The 19442-nt window shown below is 57.2% G+C and overlaps 1 protein-coding gene across 1 annotated transcript; it reads left to right on the plus strand.

Annotated features, from left to right (window-relative positions):
* Nucleotides 1–585: 585 nt before the first annotated feature.
* On the plus strand, nucleotides 586–13742 carry LOC139249480 (dynein axonemal heavy chain 2-like). The gene is made up of 10 exons (XM_070872434.1): nucleotides 586–772; nucleotides 1522–1713; nucleotides 2783–2967; nucleotides 4705–4933; nucleotides 5476–5627; nucleotides 6476–6590; nucleotides 9659–9835; nucleotides 11388–11462; nucleotides 12655–12805; nucleotides 13374–13742. Exons 1-10 carry the CDS (start codon nucleotides 626–628, stop codon nucleotides 13526–13528), a joined length of 1578 nt encoding a protein of 525 aa, XP_070728535.1. The 5' UTR covers nucleotides 586–625; the 3' UTR covers nucleotides 13529–13742.
* The last annotated feature ends 5700 nt before the right edge of the window (nucleotides 13743–19442 follow it).

A 19442-nucleotide genomic window follows, 5' to 3' on the forward strand; every position in this document is an offset into this window, starting at 1 on the left:
GCACTGTTCCAATGAAGCTCGATGCAAGCTGGGGGAACAGCAGCTCAACTTTCGTTTAGGCCCTTTACAGCCTTCTGGACTCAACGTCGAGTTCAACAATTTCACACCAGAACCTCGGCCCGTACTGTCTGACATTTCAGCTGGTCATGATACTGTCAGCCCCATTTACACCTCCTTTCCGACATATTTAAGCTTACAACAGTGACCACACTCCAAACGTGCGTCATTATCTTCAAAGTGCTTTGAGACGTCCGGTGGTTGTGAAGGGCGCTATATAAATGCAAGTCTTTCTTTTGTTCTCCTCTAGTCCCAGCCTTTGTTTCTTTACTTGCCCCATTACCATCTCCTATCATCATTTAATCTCTCCTGCCTCCCACCCTATCACAGACCTTCCCTCCCACCCTCCCATTCCCTGCCCTTACACTTCATTAAAACACGTCACATCGCGACCTTTCTCCAGTACTGACAAAGGGTCATCGACCTGTCTCTCTCCACAGACACTGCCTGACCTGCAGAGTGTTTCCAGCATTCACTGTTTGATCACTTTGCCCTCTCTCTCTCTCTCTCTGTGTGACTGACAGGTAACTGGGTGTTCCTTGCAAACTGCCACCTCTCGCTCTCCTGGATGCCCCAGTTGGATAAGCTGATCGAGCAGCTGCAGGTCCAAGATCCACATCGCGACTTCCGCCTCTGGATGAGCTCCAGTCCCCACCCGGACTTTCCCGTCTCCATCCTGCAGACCAGCATCAAGATGACGACAGAACCTCCGAAGGTAATCCCGGAGCGCTCTGGATTGCAGGGTTGTGCGTTCGAGACCAACTCCAGACCCTGCAACACGTAAACTAGGCAGTACTGAGGGAGCGCCGCACTGCGCTGTCGGAGGGGCAGTACTGAGGGAGCGCCGCACTGCGCTGTTGGAGGGACAGTACTGAGGGAGCGCCGCACTGCGCTGTTGGAGGGGCAGTACTGAGGGAGCGCCGCACTGCACTGTCGGAGGGCCGCACTGCGCTGTCGGAGGGGCAGTACTGAGGGAGTGCCATACTGAGGGAGCGCCGCACTGCACTGTCGGAGGGGCAGTACTGAGGGAGCGCCGCACTGCACTGTTGGAGGGGCAGTACTGAGGGAGCGCCGTACTGCGCTGTCGGAGGGGCAGTACTGAGGGAGCCCCGCACTGTCGGAGGGGCAGTACTGAGGGAGCGCCGTACTGTCGGAGGGGCAGTACTGAGGGAGCCCCGCACTGTCGGAGGGGCAGTACTGAGGGAGCCCCGCACTGTCGGAGGGGCAGTACTGAGGGAGTGCCGCACTGTCGGAGGGGCAGTACTGAGGGAGCCCCGCACTGTCGGAGGGGCAGTACTGAGGGAGTGCCGCACTGTCGGAGGGGCAGTACTGAGGGAGCACTGAACAGGATGTTGTGCCTTGTACATGTGGTTGCAGCCGAGCGTGGGGACGGGTGCAAGGTCGCGGGTCCCCCCTCCCACCATTGCTCACTGTTTGCTCTCTCTCCCCCCGCCGGCCCCTCAGGGTATCAAAGCCAACATGAAGCGACTGTACAACCTGGTGACTGAGCAGCAGTTCAGCCGTTGCTCCAAGCCCAAGAAATACAAGAAGCTGCTCTTCGCCATGTGCTTCTTCCACAGCGTCCTCCTGGAGCGCAAGAAGTTCCTGCAGCTGGGCTGGAATATCGTCTACGGCTTCAACGACTCCGACTTCGAGGTGGGCATCCTCACCGGGGGTGGGGCGCCTCGACACTGTCCCATCAAACACTCCCAGGGCAGGTACAGGGGGTTAGATACAGAGTAAAGCTCCCTCTACACTGTCCCATCAAACACTCCCAGGGCAGGTACAGCACGGGGGTTAGATACAGAGTAAAGCTCCCTCTACACTGTCCCATCAAACACTCCCAGGAAAGGTACAGGGGGTTAGATACAGAGTAAAGCTCCCTCTACACTGTCCCATCAAACACTCCCAGGGCAGGTACAGGGGGTTAGATACAGAGTAAAGCTCCCTCTACACTGTCCCATCACACACTCCCAGGGCAGGTACAGGGGGTTAGATACAGAGTAAAGCTCCCTCTACACTGTCCCATCAAACACTCCCAGGGCAGGTACAGGGGGTTAGATACAGAGTAAAGCTCCCTCTACACTGTCCCATCAAACACTCCCAGGGCAGGTACAGGGGGTTAGATACAGAGTAAAGCTCCCTCTACACTGTCCCATCACACACTCCCAGGGCAGGTACAGGGGGTTAGATACAGAGTAAAGCTCCCTCTACACTGTCCCATCAAACACTCCCAGGGCAGGTACAGGGGGTTAGATACAGAGTAAAGCTCCCTTTACACTGTCCCATCAAACACTCCCAGGGCAGGTACAGCACGGGGTTAGATACAGAGTAAAGCTCCCTCTACACTGTCCCATCAAACACTCCCAGGGCAGGTACAGGGGGTTAGATACAGAGTAAGGCTCCCTCTACACTGTCCCATCAAACACTCCCAGGGCAGGTACAGGGGGTTAGATACAGAGTAAAGCTCCCTCTACACTGTCCCATCAAACACTCCCAGGGCAGGTACAGGGGGTTAGATACAGAGTAAAGCTCCCTCTACACTGTCCCATCAAACACTCCCAGGGCAGGTACAGGGGGTTAGATACAGAGTAAAGCTCCCTCTACACTGTCCCATCAAACTCTCCCGGTGACCAGCACCGACCTCCCTCACTTCATGAGCACAAAGTTTAGAAGTTAATTTTGAGTATAATTGTAAATCTCAGTGACGCTGTCTGGTCTGCAGGTGTCTGAAAATCTGCTCAGCATTTACCTGGATGAATACGATGTGACTCCCTGGGACGCTCTCAAGTACCTGATTGCCGGGGTGAATTACGGAGGACACGTGACTGATGACTGGGACCGCCGTCTGCTCATCACCTACATCAACGATTACTTCTGTGACCGAGCCGTCGCCAGCCCCTACTTCAAGTAATCCTCACTTTCAGTTTGCTAAATGCTGATGCTGCAATCGATCCAACCAACTGAGGCTCAGCCACCTTGTGCTGAATAAGGCCCAATACACAACGGCCCTTCAGAGGAAGGGCTCGAGTGAATTCAACATACCCTCCTTTACAATCTGAGCAGAAATAACTGAAGTGTCGTCCCACTTGACACAGACCAGAAGTATTCTCCTCCCTCGGGCTCCGACACTCACCAGCCTTTCCACAGAGGGACTCCTACAAAAGCCACTCTCAGCAACGTTGCAACACCCCGCACGATGACGGGACGGGGGTCTGTGTCTGTGACTCCCCCGCCTGGTGACGGGACGGGGGTCTGTGTCTGTGACTCCCCCGCACGGTGACGGGACGGGGGTCTGTGTCTGTGATTCCCCCGCCTGGTGACGGGACGGGGGTCTGTGTCTGTGATTCCCCCGCACGGTGACGGGACACGGGTCTGTGTCTGTGACTCCCCCGCACGGTGACGGGACGGGGGTCTGTGTCTGTGATTCCCCCGCACGGTGACGGGACAGGGGTCTGTGTCTGTGATTCCCCCGCACGGTGACGGGACACGGGGGTCTGTGTCTGTGATTCCCCCGCACGGTGACGGGACGGGGGTCTGTGTCTGTGATTCCCCCGCACGGTGACGGGACGTGGGTCTGTGTCTGTGATTCCCCCGCACGGTGACGGGACGTGGGTCTGTGTCTGTGATTCCCCCGCACGGTGACGGGACAGGGGTCTGTGTCTGTGATTCCCCGGCACGGTGACGGGACACAGGTCTATGTCTGTGATTCCCCCGCACGTGAGGGGACGGGGGTCTGTGTCTGTGATTCCCCGCACGGTGACGGGACACGGGTCTGTGTGTGTGATTCCCCCGCACGGTGATGGGACGCAGGTCTGTGATACTAGCTTTGGAGGGGGTACAGAGACGATTCACCAGCCTGATTCCGGAGATGAGGGGGTTATCTTATGATGATAGATTGAGTAGACTGGGTCTTTACTCGTTGGCGTTCAGAAGGATGAGGGGTGATCTTATAGAAACATTTAAAATAATGAAAGGGATAGACAAGATAGAGGCAGAGAGGTTGTTTCCACTGGTCGGGGAGACTAGAACTAGAGGGCACAGCCTCAAAATACGGGGGAGCCAATTTAAAACCGAGTTGAGAAGGAATTTCTTCTCCCAGAGGGTTGTGAATCTGTGGAATTCTCTGCCCAAGGAAGCAGTTGAGGCTAGCTCATTGAATGTATTCAAATCACAGATAGATAGATTTTTAACCAATAAGGGAATTAAGGGTTACGGGGAGAGGGCGGGTAAGTGGAGCTGAGTCCACGGCCAGATCAGCCATGATCTTATTGAATGGCGGAGCAGGCTCGAGGGGCTAGATGGCCTACTCCTGTTCCTAATTCTTATGTTCTTATGATTCCCCGCACAGTGATGGGACGGGGGTTTCCTAATCCTCCACCACCCTAATGTCCCGTTGATGTTGTATGACGATATACTAACTCTCCCTGGCCTGCCATCGAACTGTATTATGATCCCTTGTCCCTGCTTGACAGATAATGGCCCTCGTGTGATCTAAACTTACATGTGTTCTGTTCCCACCACGCTGCCTTATTTAAACCATTTATAACATTTTCTGTGTTAAGACCGCCCTGCCCCGCCTGCATTTAACCGTTATTCCCGCCTGTAATGATTGAGTTTAAACACAGACGGCTTGTGTTGTTTCAGACTCTCGGTCCTAGACAACTATTACATCCCCAAAGACGGTGACCTTGACTCGTACAAGGAGTACATCAGCATGCTGCCCGCCATGGAGCACCCCGAGGCGTTTGGCCAGCACTCCAACGCTGACGTGGCCAGCGAGATCGCCGAGGCCCGCAGACTCTTCGAGACCCTGCTGTCGCTGCAGCCGCAGATCACCACGGCCGTGGGCATGGGGCTGAGCCGGGAGGATAAGGTAACCCGCCGTCGCCCCCGGGGCTGCGTGGGGGGGGCAGCTCTGTGCCAATAACCCATTCCCCCAATCCCCCGTCTACCCCCCCCCCCCCCAACACCGGGGCGCAGGGAGGCTGCCCGCTCTCTGCCAATCCCCTGTCCGCCCCCACTCACCCCTCGCTCCCCCCACTGTCCCCCCACTCACCCCTCATTCACTGCGTTCCCCCCCCCCCCTCTCCCGGTGCCACCCCCCCCCTCCCAGTCCCCGCTCTCTCCCAGCGCCCCCCTCTCTCCCAGCGCCCCCCTCTCTCCCAGCGCCCCCCCCCTCCCAGCGCCCCCCTCTCTCCCAGCGCCCCCCCTCCCTCTCCCAGAGCCCCCTCCTCTCTCCCAGCGCCCCCCCTCTCTCTCCCAGCATCCCCCCTCCCAACGGCCCCCCCTCTCCCAGCACCCCCTCCCTCTCCCGGTGCCCCCCCATCTCCCGGCCCCACTGCCCTCGCATTACTCACCAGTCCCCTCGCACGGAGCTCCCGGCCCGACAGTAAGGTCCCTATCTCACCACGGCAGGTACTGGAGCTGTCGGGCGACGTGCTGCAGAAGACGCCCGTAGACCTGGACTATGAAGGGACACGGCTGATGCTGCAGGGCGACAAGTCCCCACTCAACGTGGTGCTGCTCCAGGAGATCCAGCGCTACAACATTCTCCTCGGCACCATCAGGTCAGGTTAATGCTCCGCCTTTGGTCATTTTACCTCACTCCCCCCGCGCTGTGTCCTCAATACTGCCTTGTGTACAATCGCAGCTGAAATACTGGTGCCCGTCGTGGCACTCTCATCATCAAACACTCCCAGGGCAGGTACAGGGGGTTAGATACAGAGTAAAGCTCCCTCTACACTGTCCCATCAAACACTCCCAGGGCAGGTACAGGGGGTTAGATACAGAGTAAAGCTCTCTCTACACTGTCCCATCAAACACTCCCAGGGCAGGTACAGCACGGGGTTAGATACAGAGTAAAGCTCCCTCTACACTGTCCCATCAAACACTCCCAGGGCAGGTACAGCATGGGGTTAGATACAGAGTAAAGCTCTCTCTACACTGTCCCATCAAACACTCCCAGGGCAGGTATAGCACGGGTTAGATACAGAGTAAAGCTCCCTCTACACTGTCCCATCAAACACTCCCAGGGCAGGTACAGGGGGTTAGATACAGAGTAAAGCTCCCTCTCGTCCTCCTCTGCTGAAGGTGTTGACTCAGTGTTAGGTGTGATTGCCGGGCACTGACTGCCTCCCTGGACCTGAGCCAAATGGTCAGTGTGTGATTGTTGACTGGCTATTCAACCATGGGGTGTTTCACATGTGCTCCCATCCCTATCGCCACCCACCATCCGCTTCCCACTCCTCTCCAGCAGTGCTTCTCTCATTAAATAAATGATCGGATTCCTCCAGTTGGCTGTGTTGTTCCCTATGCCGCCTGCCTTTCCCAGTTGTAACTTTTCCTGCTCCGTTGTCCTCGTGTTGCTCTGGTGTTGCGCCCACTATGTAACCGGCCACGTTTCTCCCTCCCCCAGGATGTCCCTCACTGAACTAAAGATGGCCATCCAAGGCCTGGTCGTCATGTCCACCGACCTGGAGGAGATATTCAACTGTATCCATGACGCTCGCGTTCCGTCTCTGTGGGAAATGGTAAGGGAGCTCTGAGCGGCCCGGGGCCCAGGGGAGGGACAATGGGAACGGGCTTTGATTACCCCTGTCCCCGCTGGGCATCCTTCCACAGGCAAGCACTACCTCGCAACAATTCCTTTCCTTATCTGAGAAAGGATATACTTGCTTTAGAGGGATTGCAACAAAGGTTCACCAGACTGATCCCTGGGATGAGAGAGCTGTCCTACGAGAAGACAATGAGTAGATTGGGCCTATACTCTCTATAGAGTTTAGAAGAATGAGAGGTGATCTCATTGAAACATACAAGATTCTGAGGGGGATTTGACAGGGTAGATGCAGGGAGGATGTTTCCCCCGAGCTGGGGAGTCTAGAACCAGGAGTCACAGTCTCAGGATAAGGGGTTGGCCATTTAGGACTGAGATGAGGAGGAATTTCTTCACTCAGTGGGTGGTGAATCTTTGGAATTCTCTGCCCCAGAGAACTGTGAAGGTTCAGTCGTTGAGTATATTCGAGGTTGAGATCGATAGATTTTTGGATATTAAGGGAATCGAGGGATCGGGCGGGAAAGTGGAGTTGAGGTCGAAGATCAGCCGTGATCTCATTGGATGGCGGAGCAGGCTCGAGGGGCCGAATGGTGCTTATGATGTGATGTGACCAGACATGACCCTGCACTGGGGGTACCATTGTGCGGGAGGGTAGCGAGCTGAGCACATTACCTTTCTCTCCCTTCCCCCACGTCCATGCGTTTCCCGGCCGGAGCCAACATTTGTCGATCCCCGTTGCCCCAAACCTCTCCCAGGCCCGTCGGTCAGAGAATTCCCCGAGTGCAGGGAGCTTGACTCTCCGAGGCACCTGGCTGACAGTGTGGGCGGGACCATGCAAAGGAGTTAGCACCTTGTATCATAGTTTGACACCGAGCCACACTAGAAAGAAGTCCCAAAGTGCTTTACAGCCAATGAAGTACTTTTGGAGTGTATTCACTGTTGTAATGTGGGAAATATAAGGAGCTATTAGGACAGGTGACCAAAAGCTTGGTCAAAGAGGTCAGTTTTAAGGAGCGTGTTGAAGGAGGAAAGGTAGAGAGGTGGAGAGGTTTAGGGAGGGAGTTCCGGAGCTTGGGGCCCAGGCAAAAGAAGGCACGGCCACCGATGGTGGATCGATTATAATCAGGGATGCTCAGGAGGGCAGAATTAGAGGAGCGCAGATATCTCGGGGGTTGTGGGGCTGGAGAAGGTTACAGAGATAGGGAGGGGCGAGGGCCATGGAGGGATTTGTAAACTAGGATGAGAATTTTGAAATCGAGGCGTTGCTTAACCGGGAGCCAATGTAGGTCAGCGAGCACAGGGGGACTCAGTGCGAGTTAGGACACGGAGCAGCGAGCACAGGGGGAGTTGGGTGAGCGGGACTCGGTGCGAGTTAGGACACGGGGCAGTGAGCACAGGGGATGATGGGTGAGCGGAACTCGGTGCGAGTTAGGTCACAGGGCAGCGAGCACAGAGGGTGATGGGTGAGCGGAACTCGGTGCGAGTTAGGACACGGGGCAGTGAGCACAGGGGATGATGGGTGAGCAGGACTCAGTGCGAGTTAGGTCACAGGGCAGCGAGCACAGGGGGTGATGGGTGAGAGGGACTCGGTGCGAGTTAGGACACGGGGCAGCGAGCACAGGAGGTGATGGGTGAGCGGGACTCGGTGCGAGTTAGGACACGGGGCAGCGAGCACAGGGGGTGATGGGTGAGCGGGACCTGGTGCGAGTTAGGACACGGGGCAGCCGAGTTTTGGATCTAGTTTATGTTGGGTAGAATTTAAGGACCGTCTTAAAGGAGGAGAGAGCGACGGAGAGGTTTAGGGAAGGAGGTCCAGAGCTTGGGGCCCAGGCAGCTGAAGGCACGGCCACCGATGGTGTGGTGTGGCGCAGGGCATGAATAGGAGAGATGGAGCGTAGAAGCTAGAAGCTGGTAAGGCAGCTTGAGCTGTCTGACATACGGAGGGGAAATGCGATGGAGAGATTTGAACATGAGGATGCGAATGTTACATTTGTGGGGTGTGACCCAGGAGTCAGTGTACGTCATGGAGAAGGGGCCAGGGGGACTTGGTGAGGGATTGGATTGGGGCAGCAGGGTGTTGGATGGGATTGAAGGACAAGGTGTGTCAGGATTGCTGGGCATAATGGCCTTTTCCCAGATATTCCTAATCAGTCACCATGTTTCCGTCAAAGAATCACAGAAATTTACAGCACGGATGGAGGCCATTTCGGCCCATCGTGTCCGCACCAGCCTACTCCCACTTTCCAGCTCTGGGTCCGTAGCCCTGTAGGTTACGGCACTTCAGGGGCACATCCAGGTACTTTTTAAATGTGGTGAGGGTTTCTGCCTCTACCACCCTTTCAGGCAGTGAGTTCCAGACCCCCACCACCCTCTGGGTGAAGACATTTCCCCTCAAATCCCCCTCTAAACCTCCCCCCAATTACTTTAAATCTATGCCCCCTGGTTGTTGACCCCTCTGCCAAGGGAAACAGGTCCGTCCTATCCACTCTATCCAAGCCCCTCATCATTTTATACACCTCAATCAGGTCTCCCCTCAGCCTCCTCTGTTCCAAAGTAAAACAGACCCAGCATCTCCAATCTTTCCTCATAGTCAAAACTCTCCAGTTCAGGCAACATTCTGGTAAATCTCCTCTGTACCCTCTCCAGTGCAATCACATCCTTCCTGTAATGTGGTGACCAGAACTGCACGCAGTACTCCAGCTGTGGTCTAACCAGTGTTTTATACAGTTCAAGCATAATCTCCCTGCTCTTGTATTCTATGCCTCGGCTAATAAAGGCAAGTATCCCGTGTGCCTTCTTAACCACCTTATCTACCCGGCCTGCTACCTTCAGGGATCTGTGGACCTGCACTCCCAGGTCCCTCTGTTCCTCTACACTTCTCAGTGTCCTACCATTTATTGTGTATTCCTTTGCCGTCCTTGGGCACTGTAGAATTTAACGTATTTGTGTTGTGTTCCTCAGTCCCCGCTCCCCCTCGAACGCTCGGCATTACCTTCGCTTGTGTCGTTACCCTTGTAATAAGGTTCACCATCTCTCTTCCCTCAGGCCTTCCCATCAACCAAGCTCCTCGGGGCCTGGACCCGGGACCTGGTGCACAGAATCGACCAATTTGCCAAGTGGGCAGAGACCACGCACCCACCGATCATCTACTGGATCTCGGGGTTCACCTTCCCCACCGGGTTCCTCACCGCGGTCTTACAGATAGCAGCCCGCAAGAACACAGTAAGAATATCTCGCCCGCGCCTGGCAAAACCGGGCCAGGCTCAGCACGTGCCGCGCCTCTCGCAGTCTGCCACTCAGACCGGCAATATCCGGCAAACATCACAAAAATCCAGCCCCATCAAAGACAGGAAGGTTCTTCCTGGGCACTGCTCTGGGTAAAAGATGTACCCAGACCAGGGGGTTCCAGCTTCCAGCCCCAGTGTGTGCTCGGTTAGTTGGAGCACTGCACTTTGGGAAGGATGCTGTAATGTATGCCTCTGTGGGTATGCTCACAGGTTTGTAGGGCTGTTGCACGACTCCCAGACTGCCTGCAATTTCTGCGGTCTGGAGGAGTCCGTGTTCCACGTGTATGTGCAGTGTGTGAGGCAGCAGCCCCTCTTCCAATATCTGAAGGAGCAGCTCCTCAAATTCTGGCTGCACTTCAGTCCCACACTCCTGATCTTTGGGCACCTGGTGCAGAGGGGAGCGGGCAGGTCCGAAGGCCTCCTCGGCCAAGGGGGCCATCAGCCGGTCCAGGCAGCGGGGGGTCGTTCAGCCCGACTGCCTGCCTCTCTTCCGCGGTTACATCCGAGCCAGGTATCCCTGGAGATGGAGCACACGGTGTCCACCGGTACGCTCGCGGCCTTCCGCGAGAGGTGGGCGCCGGAGGGACTGGAGTGCATCATCACCCCTGGCAACAGAATTTTAATTTGATTGGCAACATTCCCAGTTGATTTGGAAATGTGTGGGTTCTAGTGCCCTTATCAAAAGGGGCACTCGATTTAAAGTTATATCTAAAATAGTTGTAGAGCTGTTGAGTTGGGAGCGGCTTAGCCAGTCACGTGATGTTCACAAGACTCAATAAAACCCCGGCTAGTTGGGTTCGGGGGATCCACGATGGGGCAGGCGGTTGTGAGCCCGATGGATGAGCTGGTAATGTGTCGTGTGATTGTTAAACCTTTGCTAATAAACCAACTAGTTCTTAAGCAAAGAACCCATGAAGCAAATACAGTATAGATGTCACGGCCTTGGCGAGGGGGCGGAGGAGATTGATCCCAGGGATGAGGGACGACAGTGAGGTGGAGAGACTGGAGAAGCTGGGGTTGTTCTTCTTGGAGCAGAGAAGGTTAAGGGGAGATTTGATCGAGGTGTTCGGAATCACGAGGGGTTTTGATGGAGTAAATAAGGAGAGACTGTTCCCGGGGCAGGAGGGTCGGTAACCAGAGGGACACAGATTGACGATAATCGGCGATGGAACCAGAGGGGGGAGATGGGGAGAATGTTTTTATGCAGCGAGTTGTTGTGATCGGGAACGCGCTGCCTGAAAGGGCGGTGGGAGCAGATTCAATAGTAACTTTCAAACCGGGAATTGGATAAATACTTGACGGGGAAACATTCACCGTCTGTGGGGAAAGAGCGGGGGGAGTGGGACTGATGGGATCGCTCGCTCACAGAGCCGGCACAGGCTCGATGAGCCCAATGGCCTCCTCCCGTGCGGTGCGATTCTGTGATCTATTAATCAACTTAATTTAAAATATAAAATAACTCTTCTCATCGCTCCCCCCATCCCCAGATCTCGGTGGACTCGCTATCCTGGGACTTTATTGTTTCGGTGGTTGATGATAATAACCTGCTGGAGCCACCCAAGGTTGGTCCAACACTTCCTTACACACAGCGCCGCGATACCCTGAACCTTGATGTAACTGTACAGAGGAAGGACCTTGCATTTCTACAGCCCCTTTTACGTCCATGTCCCAAAGCGCTTTATGCCCAATGAAGCACTTTATCTGCCGTGCAGTCACTGTTGTAATGTGGGAATCGCAGCAGCCAATTTGCGCACAGCAAGCTCCCACACACAGCCAATGGGATGTTTTAGGTGGTGCTGAGTGAGGGACAAATGTTGGATCAGGTCGCTCTCCCACGGGGATACCGAACAGACACCAAAACAGACAGTGCGGCGCTCCCTCAGTACTGCCCCTCCGACAGTGCGGCGCTCCCTCAGTACCGCCCCTCCGACAGTGCGGCGCTCCCTCAGTACTGTCCCTCCGACAGTGCGGCGCTCCCTCAGTACCACCCCTCCGACAGTGCAGCGCTCCCTCAGTACCGCCCCTCCGACAGTGCGGTGCTCCCTCAGTACTGCCCCTCCGACAGTGCGGCGCTCCCTCAGTACTGTCCCTCCGACAGTGTGGAGCTCCCTCAGTACTGCCCCTCCGACAGTGTGGAGCTCCCTCAGTACTGCCCCTCCGACAGTGCGGCGCTCCCTCAGTACTGTCCCTCCGACAGTGTGGAGCTCCCTCAGTACTGCCCCTCCGACAGTGCGGCGCTCCCTCAGTACTGCCCCTCTGACAGTGCGGCGCTCCCTCAGTACTGCCCCTCCGACAGTGCGGCGCTCCCTCAGTACTGCCCCTCTGACAGTGCGGCACTCCCTCAGTACTGCCCCTCCGACAGTGCGGCGCTCCCTCAGTACTGCCCCTCTGACAGTGCGGCGCTCCCTCAGCCCTGCCCCTCTGACAGTGCGGCACTCCCTCAGTACCGCCCCTCTGACAGTGTGGAGCTCCCTCAGGCACTCAATGCAGAATGGCTTTAAGCAGGAGATGAAGTGTTGCCTCGTTGTTTGGGAGCAATTTAACCAAATGACCATTGTTCGAGTGTGAGAATGCAGGTTAGTTAGTCAACCTCAGCACATCACACCACGGGGCCCACTCCTGTCCTACACACGCGCCCCCCCCCGCCCCACACACAGACACTGCCCCCCCCCTCCCCCCCCCAACACCCCACGTTGTCAGGTGGTGCTCCGGATGCACCGCCGAGTACTGACCCATAACTTGTCTGTCCCTCAGGACGGTGTGTTTGTGAAAGGGATGTACCTGGAGGGGGCCGGCTGGGACAAGAGGAACGCTTGCCTGGTGGAAGCTGAACCCATGCAACTGGTCTGCCCCATGCCCACCATCCACTTCAAGCCCGTGGAGAATAAGAAGAAGTCTGGCAAAGGTATGGACTCCACGGGGGAGAGAAAGGAGGAAGGAGGAAGGAGGAGGGGGAAAGGAAAGGAAAGGGAAGGGAGGGGGGGAGAAGGGAGGAGGGGAGGGGAGGGGGGAGGAGGAGGAGAGGGAGGGGAGGGGAGGAAAGGAAGGGGAAGGGAGGGGAGGGGGGGGGAGGAAAGGAAGGGAGGGGGGGGGGGAGGAAAGGAAGAGGGGGGGGGAGGAGGAGTCCCGAGGGGAGTCCCGGGGGGGGTCTCGGGCTGGGGGAAAGGGGAGGAGTGGGGGGACTGGGAGGGAGAGGGAATGGCAGAGCCCTGGGCTGGGGGAGGAGGAGCCCCAGGGGGGGTGGGGTGGGGGGAGGAGGAGGAGCCCCGGGGGGGGGGGAGGGGAGAGGGGAGAGGAGGAGCCCCGGGGTAGGGGGAGGAGGAGGAGGAGGAGGAGGAGGAGCCCCGGGCCGATGGAGGGGTGGACCCCCGGGCGGGGTGGGATGAGGGTGAGGGAAGGAGGAGCCCCGCCGGGTATGGGGGACATGTGTACAGTGCGGGGATGGTTAACCATGTTGCTCCCATTCCCCGCAGGGATCTACTTGTGCCCCTGTTACTATTACTCACAGCGAGCTGGTACCTTTCGCCACTCCTCCTTCGTGGTGGGCATCGAGCTGAAGACCGGGGAGCGACCGCCCGATCACTGGGTCAAACGGGGCACCGCGCTGCTCCTCAGCCTCGACTATTAGCCCCTCCGCAAGGCCCGGGAGCGACTCCCCGAATAATAAAGATTTTAGAATATAGGAACGATGCTATAAATCCCAAAGAAATTTTAATTGTCATTATTGAAGAATCTAATCGGAAATTCCTGTTTGTCAAACGGTAATAATGCAACGCACCAGTGTTGCTCCTGTTGGCGCCCAGAAGCATTGTTTAATTAAATGCGAAGGCAATAAATATTTTTCAAAGGACGCATGGCGCACTGTATTTGATGTAGCATTCACGCCACACATGCCAGGCAATGACCATCTCGAGCGAGAGTCTAACCACCGCGCCTTGACATTCAACGGCATTCCCATCGCCCAATCCCCACCAACATCCTGGGGATCACCATTGACCAGAAACGTAACTGGACCAGCCACGTAAATACTGTGACTACAAGAGCGGGTCAGAGGCTGGGTATTCTACGAGTGTTTCACCTCCTGACTCCCCAAAGCCTTTCTACCATCTACAAGTCAGGAGTGTGATGGAACACTCCCCACTTGTCTGGATGAGTTGCAGCTCCAACAACACTCGAGAAGCTCGACACCATCCAGGACAAAGCAGCCCGCTTGATCGACACGCTACCCACCACCTTCAACACTCACTCCCTCCACCACCGGCGCCCCCTGGCTGCAGTGTGTACCATCGACAAGATGCACTGCAGCAACTCGCCAAGGCTTCTTCGGCAGCACCTCCCAAACCCGCCACCTCTACCACCTAGAAGGACAAGGGCAGCAGGCGCATGGGAACACCACCACCTCCACGTTCCCCTCCCAGTCACACACCATCCCGACTTGGAAATATATCGGCCGTTCCTTCATCGAGGCTGGGTCACAATCCTGGAACTCCCTCCCTAACAGCACTGTGGGAGCACCTTCATCACACGGACTGCAGCGGTTCAAGAAGGCAGCTCACCACCACCTTCTCAAGGGGCAATTAGGGATGACAAGGCAGGTACAGCACGGGGTTAGATACAGAGTAAAGCTCCCTCCACACTGTCCCATCAAACACTCCCAGGGCAGGTACAGGGAGTTAGATACAGAGTAAAGCTCCCTCTACACTGTCCCATCAAACACTCCCAGGGCAGGTACAGCACGGGGGTTAGATACAGAGTAAAGCTCCCTCTACACTGTCCCATCAAACACTCCCAGGGCAGGTACAGGGAGTTAGATACAGAGTAAAGCTCCCTCTACACTGTCCCATCAAACACTCCCAGGGCAGGTACAGGGGGTTAGATACAGAGTAAAGCTCCCTCTACACTGTCCCATCAAACACTCCCAGGGCAGGTACAGGGGGTTAGATACAGAGTAAAGCTCCCTCTACACTGTCCCATCAAACACTCCCAGGGCAGGTACAGCACGGGGTTAGATACAGAGTAAAGGTCACTCCTTAATCATCAACCAAACCGACTATTCTGTTTTTCTAATAATTACAAGAACAAAGAACTTGATTGTAAAAGAGACGAGGGACTTTGAGAAACATTTAAAATAAAACTTTTATAACTTTTTTCATCCACTTACAATGCATCCAGTCCATCATGACATCACAGGTGGTAATGGCCACAGTTTATTCAAGGAGGAATTGATGACATTACTTTCGCAAACCACACATGCCCAAATCTAGCCTGACATTGGACCAACTAGGTACTGGGTCAGCATTGGCAGGGCGGGGGCAGATGGCAAGCGGAGGGAGAGTTGGGGGGAGGTTTGGATTGAGCCCCGCGTGCATTCTTTGGAACCCGTCAAACCGTTTCGCGGAACCCTTTCCGAGCAGCCCCTCGCGGGTCTGATGCTCGTAGACTCGTTCCTGTGGGTGCACTCACAGATTGGGGCCGTGCAGAGTGGGGGACGGGGGAGGGGGAGGAGTGCTTGCACCCCCCACAGTCTCCGCGCATTGTGCCATCAGTTGAAACGAGCTATCGCCGTGGGTTTAGCCGCAAGGTCTGCAGGAAGGACAGGGGTCTGCCTCGTGGTAGGTAGGTAGGTAGGAGGGGCTCGTCCGTGTGGCGGTGACAGACAAACTTTTTTTTTAGCTCAATAAGGACTGTGCCCCTTTGAGAAGGGGACAGTCCAGCACCTTGTTGGGGAGGGGTCAGATTCTCATGGACGGGACAATTCCGACAAGGAGACCCCCCCCCCCACCCAGGCCTCCCCATCCCACCCCAGCGAGAGCGACTGCGAGCGCAAAACATGGCAACCACTCAACCTTGGCCACACGACCCTGTCCCTCCGCAGCCAATCGCATGGAGCCAATCCTGGCAATCTGGCCAACCCCAGGCCCCAGGGTCAGGAGACCACACCCTCTCCCCTCTTTCCCCCCCCCTAAGAGGAACATCCCAAATTCCGTCCCTTCCCCCTTCGGAGAGACTCAAAGACAGAGAAAGTGCCTCTAATCTTTCTCTGGGCTCCCTCGATCCACGCATCACCAATTCCCGTCGTCGTTAATTAATTAACGAGACACGGAATTCCTGTTTTTGGAGGCTGTGTGTTGTGGGGAATTCGCTGAGACAGCTCTTGCTCTCAAATTTAAATTCCCCAGCTGCCGTGGTGGGATTTGAACCCATGTCTCTGGATCATTAGTCCTGGCCTCTGGATTAATAGCCCAGTAACATAACCACAATGTCCCAGCCTTCCTCTCCCTTCCGTTCCTTACCTTAAGCCCGGGAGCTCCTACGGTGAGGGGCGGCTTTGTGCGCGAGGTTCCGCGACTGAAAGACCCTTCACTTGGAGACCTTGAGATGACCATCACCTTTCCTCCCCCCCCCTCCCCCTCCCCCTCCCCTCTCTGGCTGAGGCGTGGGATGTGAGCCCGGCAGAACTAACCCGTTCAAACCCCCCACGTTACGTGGCCGGAAGCAGCTAGGGTTCCAATTTTAACCTCTTCCACTTAGCACACGCTGGGCCCCACCGTCGAGACCCGAGACCCGAGCGGGGAAATGGCAGCGGAGAATCACCGGAAATGGTACCCCGGACTCCCAGGGTTAAGAGAGTACACAAACTAGGGTTGTATTCTCTGGAATTTAGACGGTTAAGGGGCGATCTGATGGAAGTTTTCAGGATATTAAGAGGAACGGATAGGGTAGATGAAGAAATTATTTCTGCTGGTTGGGGATTCTAGGATGAGGGGACATAGTGTAAAGATTAGAGCCAGACCTTTCAGGAGTGAAATTTGGGAGGAGGGGATTGCGGGGCGCCCTGTTTGACGGTGGTAGGGAGGGGGGCGTTCCCCCCTCACCCCCCCCCCCCCCGAGAGGAAGTCCCAAAATAATGCACTCGACGTGCTCCGTGGGGCATGAGCTGGACGGAAGGAATCCGAGAGGGGCTCTGCGGCAGGAGGTGGGACGGGTATCGCTGCCCCCTATACCGGGCCCCGCCCCTTCATTAAAAGGGGGAGGGGCCAAGCTGCCGACTCTGCGGGCCCCGAGCTGGACCACCAGGGAGCGGAGCGCATGGCACAGTGCGGGGCTGCCAGATCGCGGCACGGATCCCGCGTTCCACGATGAAACAGGCCGCAATTCTTTAAAGCACCCCCCCCCCTCCTTCCTCCCCACCCTTTAAATTTTGCCCGGTACACGCCCCTTGAATCTGTCGCGGTCATCGCTGGAGGAGTACGGCGCTCCCGCTGACCACTGACCGCTGCACTCCCGCGGAGCTTCCCCGGGGGGGGCACTAATGAGAGGCACAAGCTGCCCCAATCCCTCCACCACAGTCTAAAAATCAGAGCCAGACCTTTCAGGAGTGAAATTAGGAAATGTTTCTACACACAGAGGATACTGGGGGTCAGTTGTTAATTTTAAATCGGAGATTGATAGAATTTTGTTAACCAAAGGTATAAAGGGATACGGGGCAAAGGCAGGTAAATGGAGTTTGGTCGCAGATCAACCATGATCTCATCGAAAGGCGGAACAGGCTCAAAGGGCCGAATGGGCCTCCTCCTGTTCCTATGTTGCTGGGGGGGGGGGGTGGGTGAACGGGGACAGGGCTCATAGTCAGGAGAGGCCCAGTAAGGGTAACGTTTGGGGCGGTGCCCAGGGGCGGGGTGGGAATTGGAGACCTCCGCTGCCGCCCTCGTTCCCCCCACCGCCGATCCCAGCGGGTAGGCCCAGCGAGCCCTCATCCCGTGGGACGCAGCCCGCTCGGAGGCTCCGTGCGAGTTTGCAGACCCCAAGATCTCGCCGGGAACAGGTGGGGACTAGGCCTCACCCCGCCCCCGCCCGCGGCATCGAAACCAGGCCTGAGTAAAGTGAAATCTAACCCTCACCCGCCCCCAAGGTGGGGGGTATCTCAGAAACATGTCAAGCCACCCTCAATGATAAAAGAGGTGACCTGTGACCTCTGGCCCTCTGGCCTAGGCGGGATTTGAAGCCTGGTTGCAGGAACCGAGAGGCCGGTTTGCACACTGATCACTCGCCCTCCCCCCCCCCCCCACATCCCACCCCCCCCCAACCCCAACCCCACCACCCCCCCAACCCCACCACATCTCCTCCTCCGCCAGAGAAGTCCATTAAACCTCGGAGAGAAAAATACCAAACGCCAGCTTACTACGGTTAAGCCTAAATTCCGCCCCTCTCCGCATCGCCCGTAAACCCTCCCCCAGGCCCACACCCAGCCAGAGAGCCCGGTCCCCCTGCACCCCGCCCGAGGTCAAAGTTCAGCACTCCCGCCACGTGTTTGACCCCTCAACCACCAAGACCTCCGCGTGCCCGGGTGTGTGTGTGTGTGTGTGTGTGTGGGGGGTGGGGTGAGGTGTGTGTGTGTGGGGGGTGGGGTGAGGTGTGTGTGTGTGTGTGTGGGGGGTGGGGTGAGGTGTGTGTGTGTGTGTGTGTGGTGGGGGGTGGGGTGAGGTGTGTGTGTGTGTGTGGGGGGGTGGGGTGAGGTGTGTGTGGGGGGGGGGGGTGAGGTGTGTGTGTGTGTGTGTGTGTGGGGGGTGGGGTGAGGTGTGTGTGTGTGTGTGGGGGGTGGGGTGAGGTGTGTGGGGGGTGGGGTGAGGTGTGTGTGTGTGGGGGGTGGGGTGAGGTGTGTGTGTGGGGGGGGTGGGGTGAGGTGTGTGTGTGTGTGTGGTGGGTGGGGTGAGGTGTGGGGGGTGGGGTGAGGTGTGTGTGTGTGTGGGGGGTGGGGTGAGGTGTGTGTGTGGGGGGGGTGGGGTGAGGTGTGTGGGGGGTGGGGTGAGGTGTGTGTGTGTGGGGGGTGGGGTGAGGTGTGTGGGGGGTGGGGTGAGGTGTGTGTGTGGGGGGGGTGGGGTGAGGGTGTGTGTGTGTGTGGGGGGGGTGGGGTGAGGTGTGTGTGTGTGTGGGGGGGGTGGGGTGAGGTGTGTGTGTGGTGGGGGGGGTGGGGGTGAGGTGTGTGTGTGTGGGGGGGGGGGGGGTGGGTTGGGTGTGTGTGTGTGTGTGGGGGGGTGGGGTGAGGTGTGTGTGTGTGTGGGGGGGGTGGGGGGGTGTGTGGGGGGGGGTGGGGTGAGGTGTGTGTGTGTGGGGGGTGGGGTGAGGTGTGTGTGTGGGGGGGGGTGGGGTGAGGTGTGTGTGTGTGTGTGGGGGGTGGGGTGAGGTGTGTGGGGGGTGGGGTGAGGTGTGTGTGTGGGGGGGGGTGGGGTGAGGTGTGTGTGTGGGGGGGGGTGGGGTGAGGTGTGTGTGTGTGGGGGGTGGGGTGTGTGTGTGTGTGGGGGGGGGGTGGGGTGAGGTGTGTGTGGGGGGGGGGGTGGGGTGAGGTGTGTGTGTGTGTGGGGGTGGGGGTGGGGGGTGGGGTGGTGTGTGTGTGGGGGGGTGGGGTGAGGTGTGTGTGTGTGGGGGGGGGGTGGGGTGAGGTGTGTGTGTGTGTGTGGGGGTGTGTGGGGGGGTGAGGGTGTGTGGTGTGTGGGGGGGGTGGGGTGAGGTGTGTGGGGGGTGGGGGTGAGGTGTGTGTGTGT

Source organism: Pristiophorus japonicus, unplaced genomic scaffold, assembly GCF_044704955.1.
Source record: "Pristiophorus japonicus isolate sPriJap1 unplaced genomic scaffold, sPriJap1.hap1 HAP1_SCAFFOLD_3147, whole genome shotgun sequence".
Taxonomy (NCBI): domain Eukaryota; kingdom Metazoa; phylum Chordata; class Chondrichthyes; family Pristiophoridae; genus Pristiophorus; species Pristiophorus japonicus.

Excerpts from the sequence above, each read along its gene's own strand:
- LOC139249480 (XM_070872434.1), top strand. The coding sequence starts at position 626 with ATGCCCCAGTTGGATAAGCTGATCGAGCAGCTGCAGGTCCAAGATCCA. Across the intron at positions 1,714-2,782 it reads TCAACGACTCCGACTTCGAG|GTGTCTGAAAATCTGCTCAG; the intron begins GTGGGCATCCTC and ends TCTGGTCTGCAG. Across the intron at positions 5,628-6,475 it reads ATTCTCCTCGGCACCATCAG|GATGTCCCTCACTGAACTAA; the intron begins GTCAGGTTAATG and ends TCCCTCCCCCAG.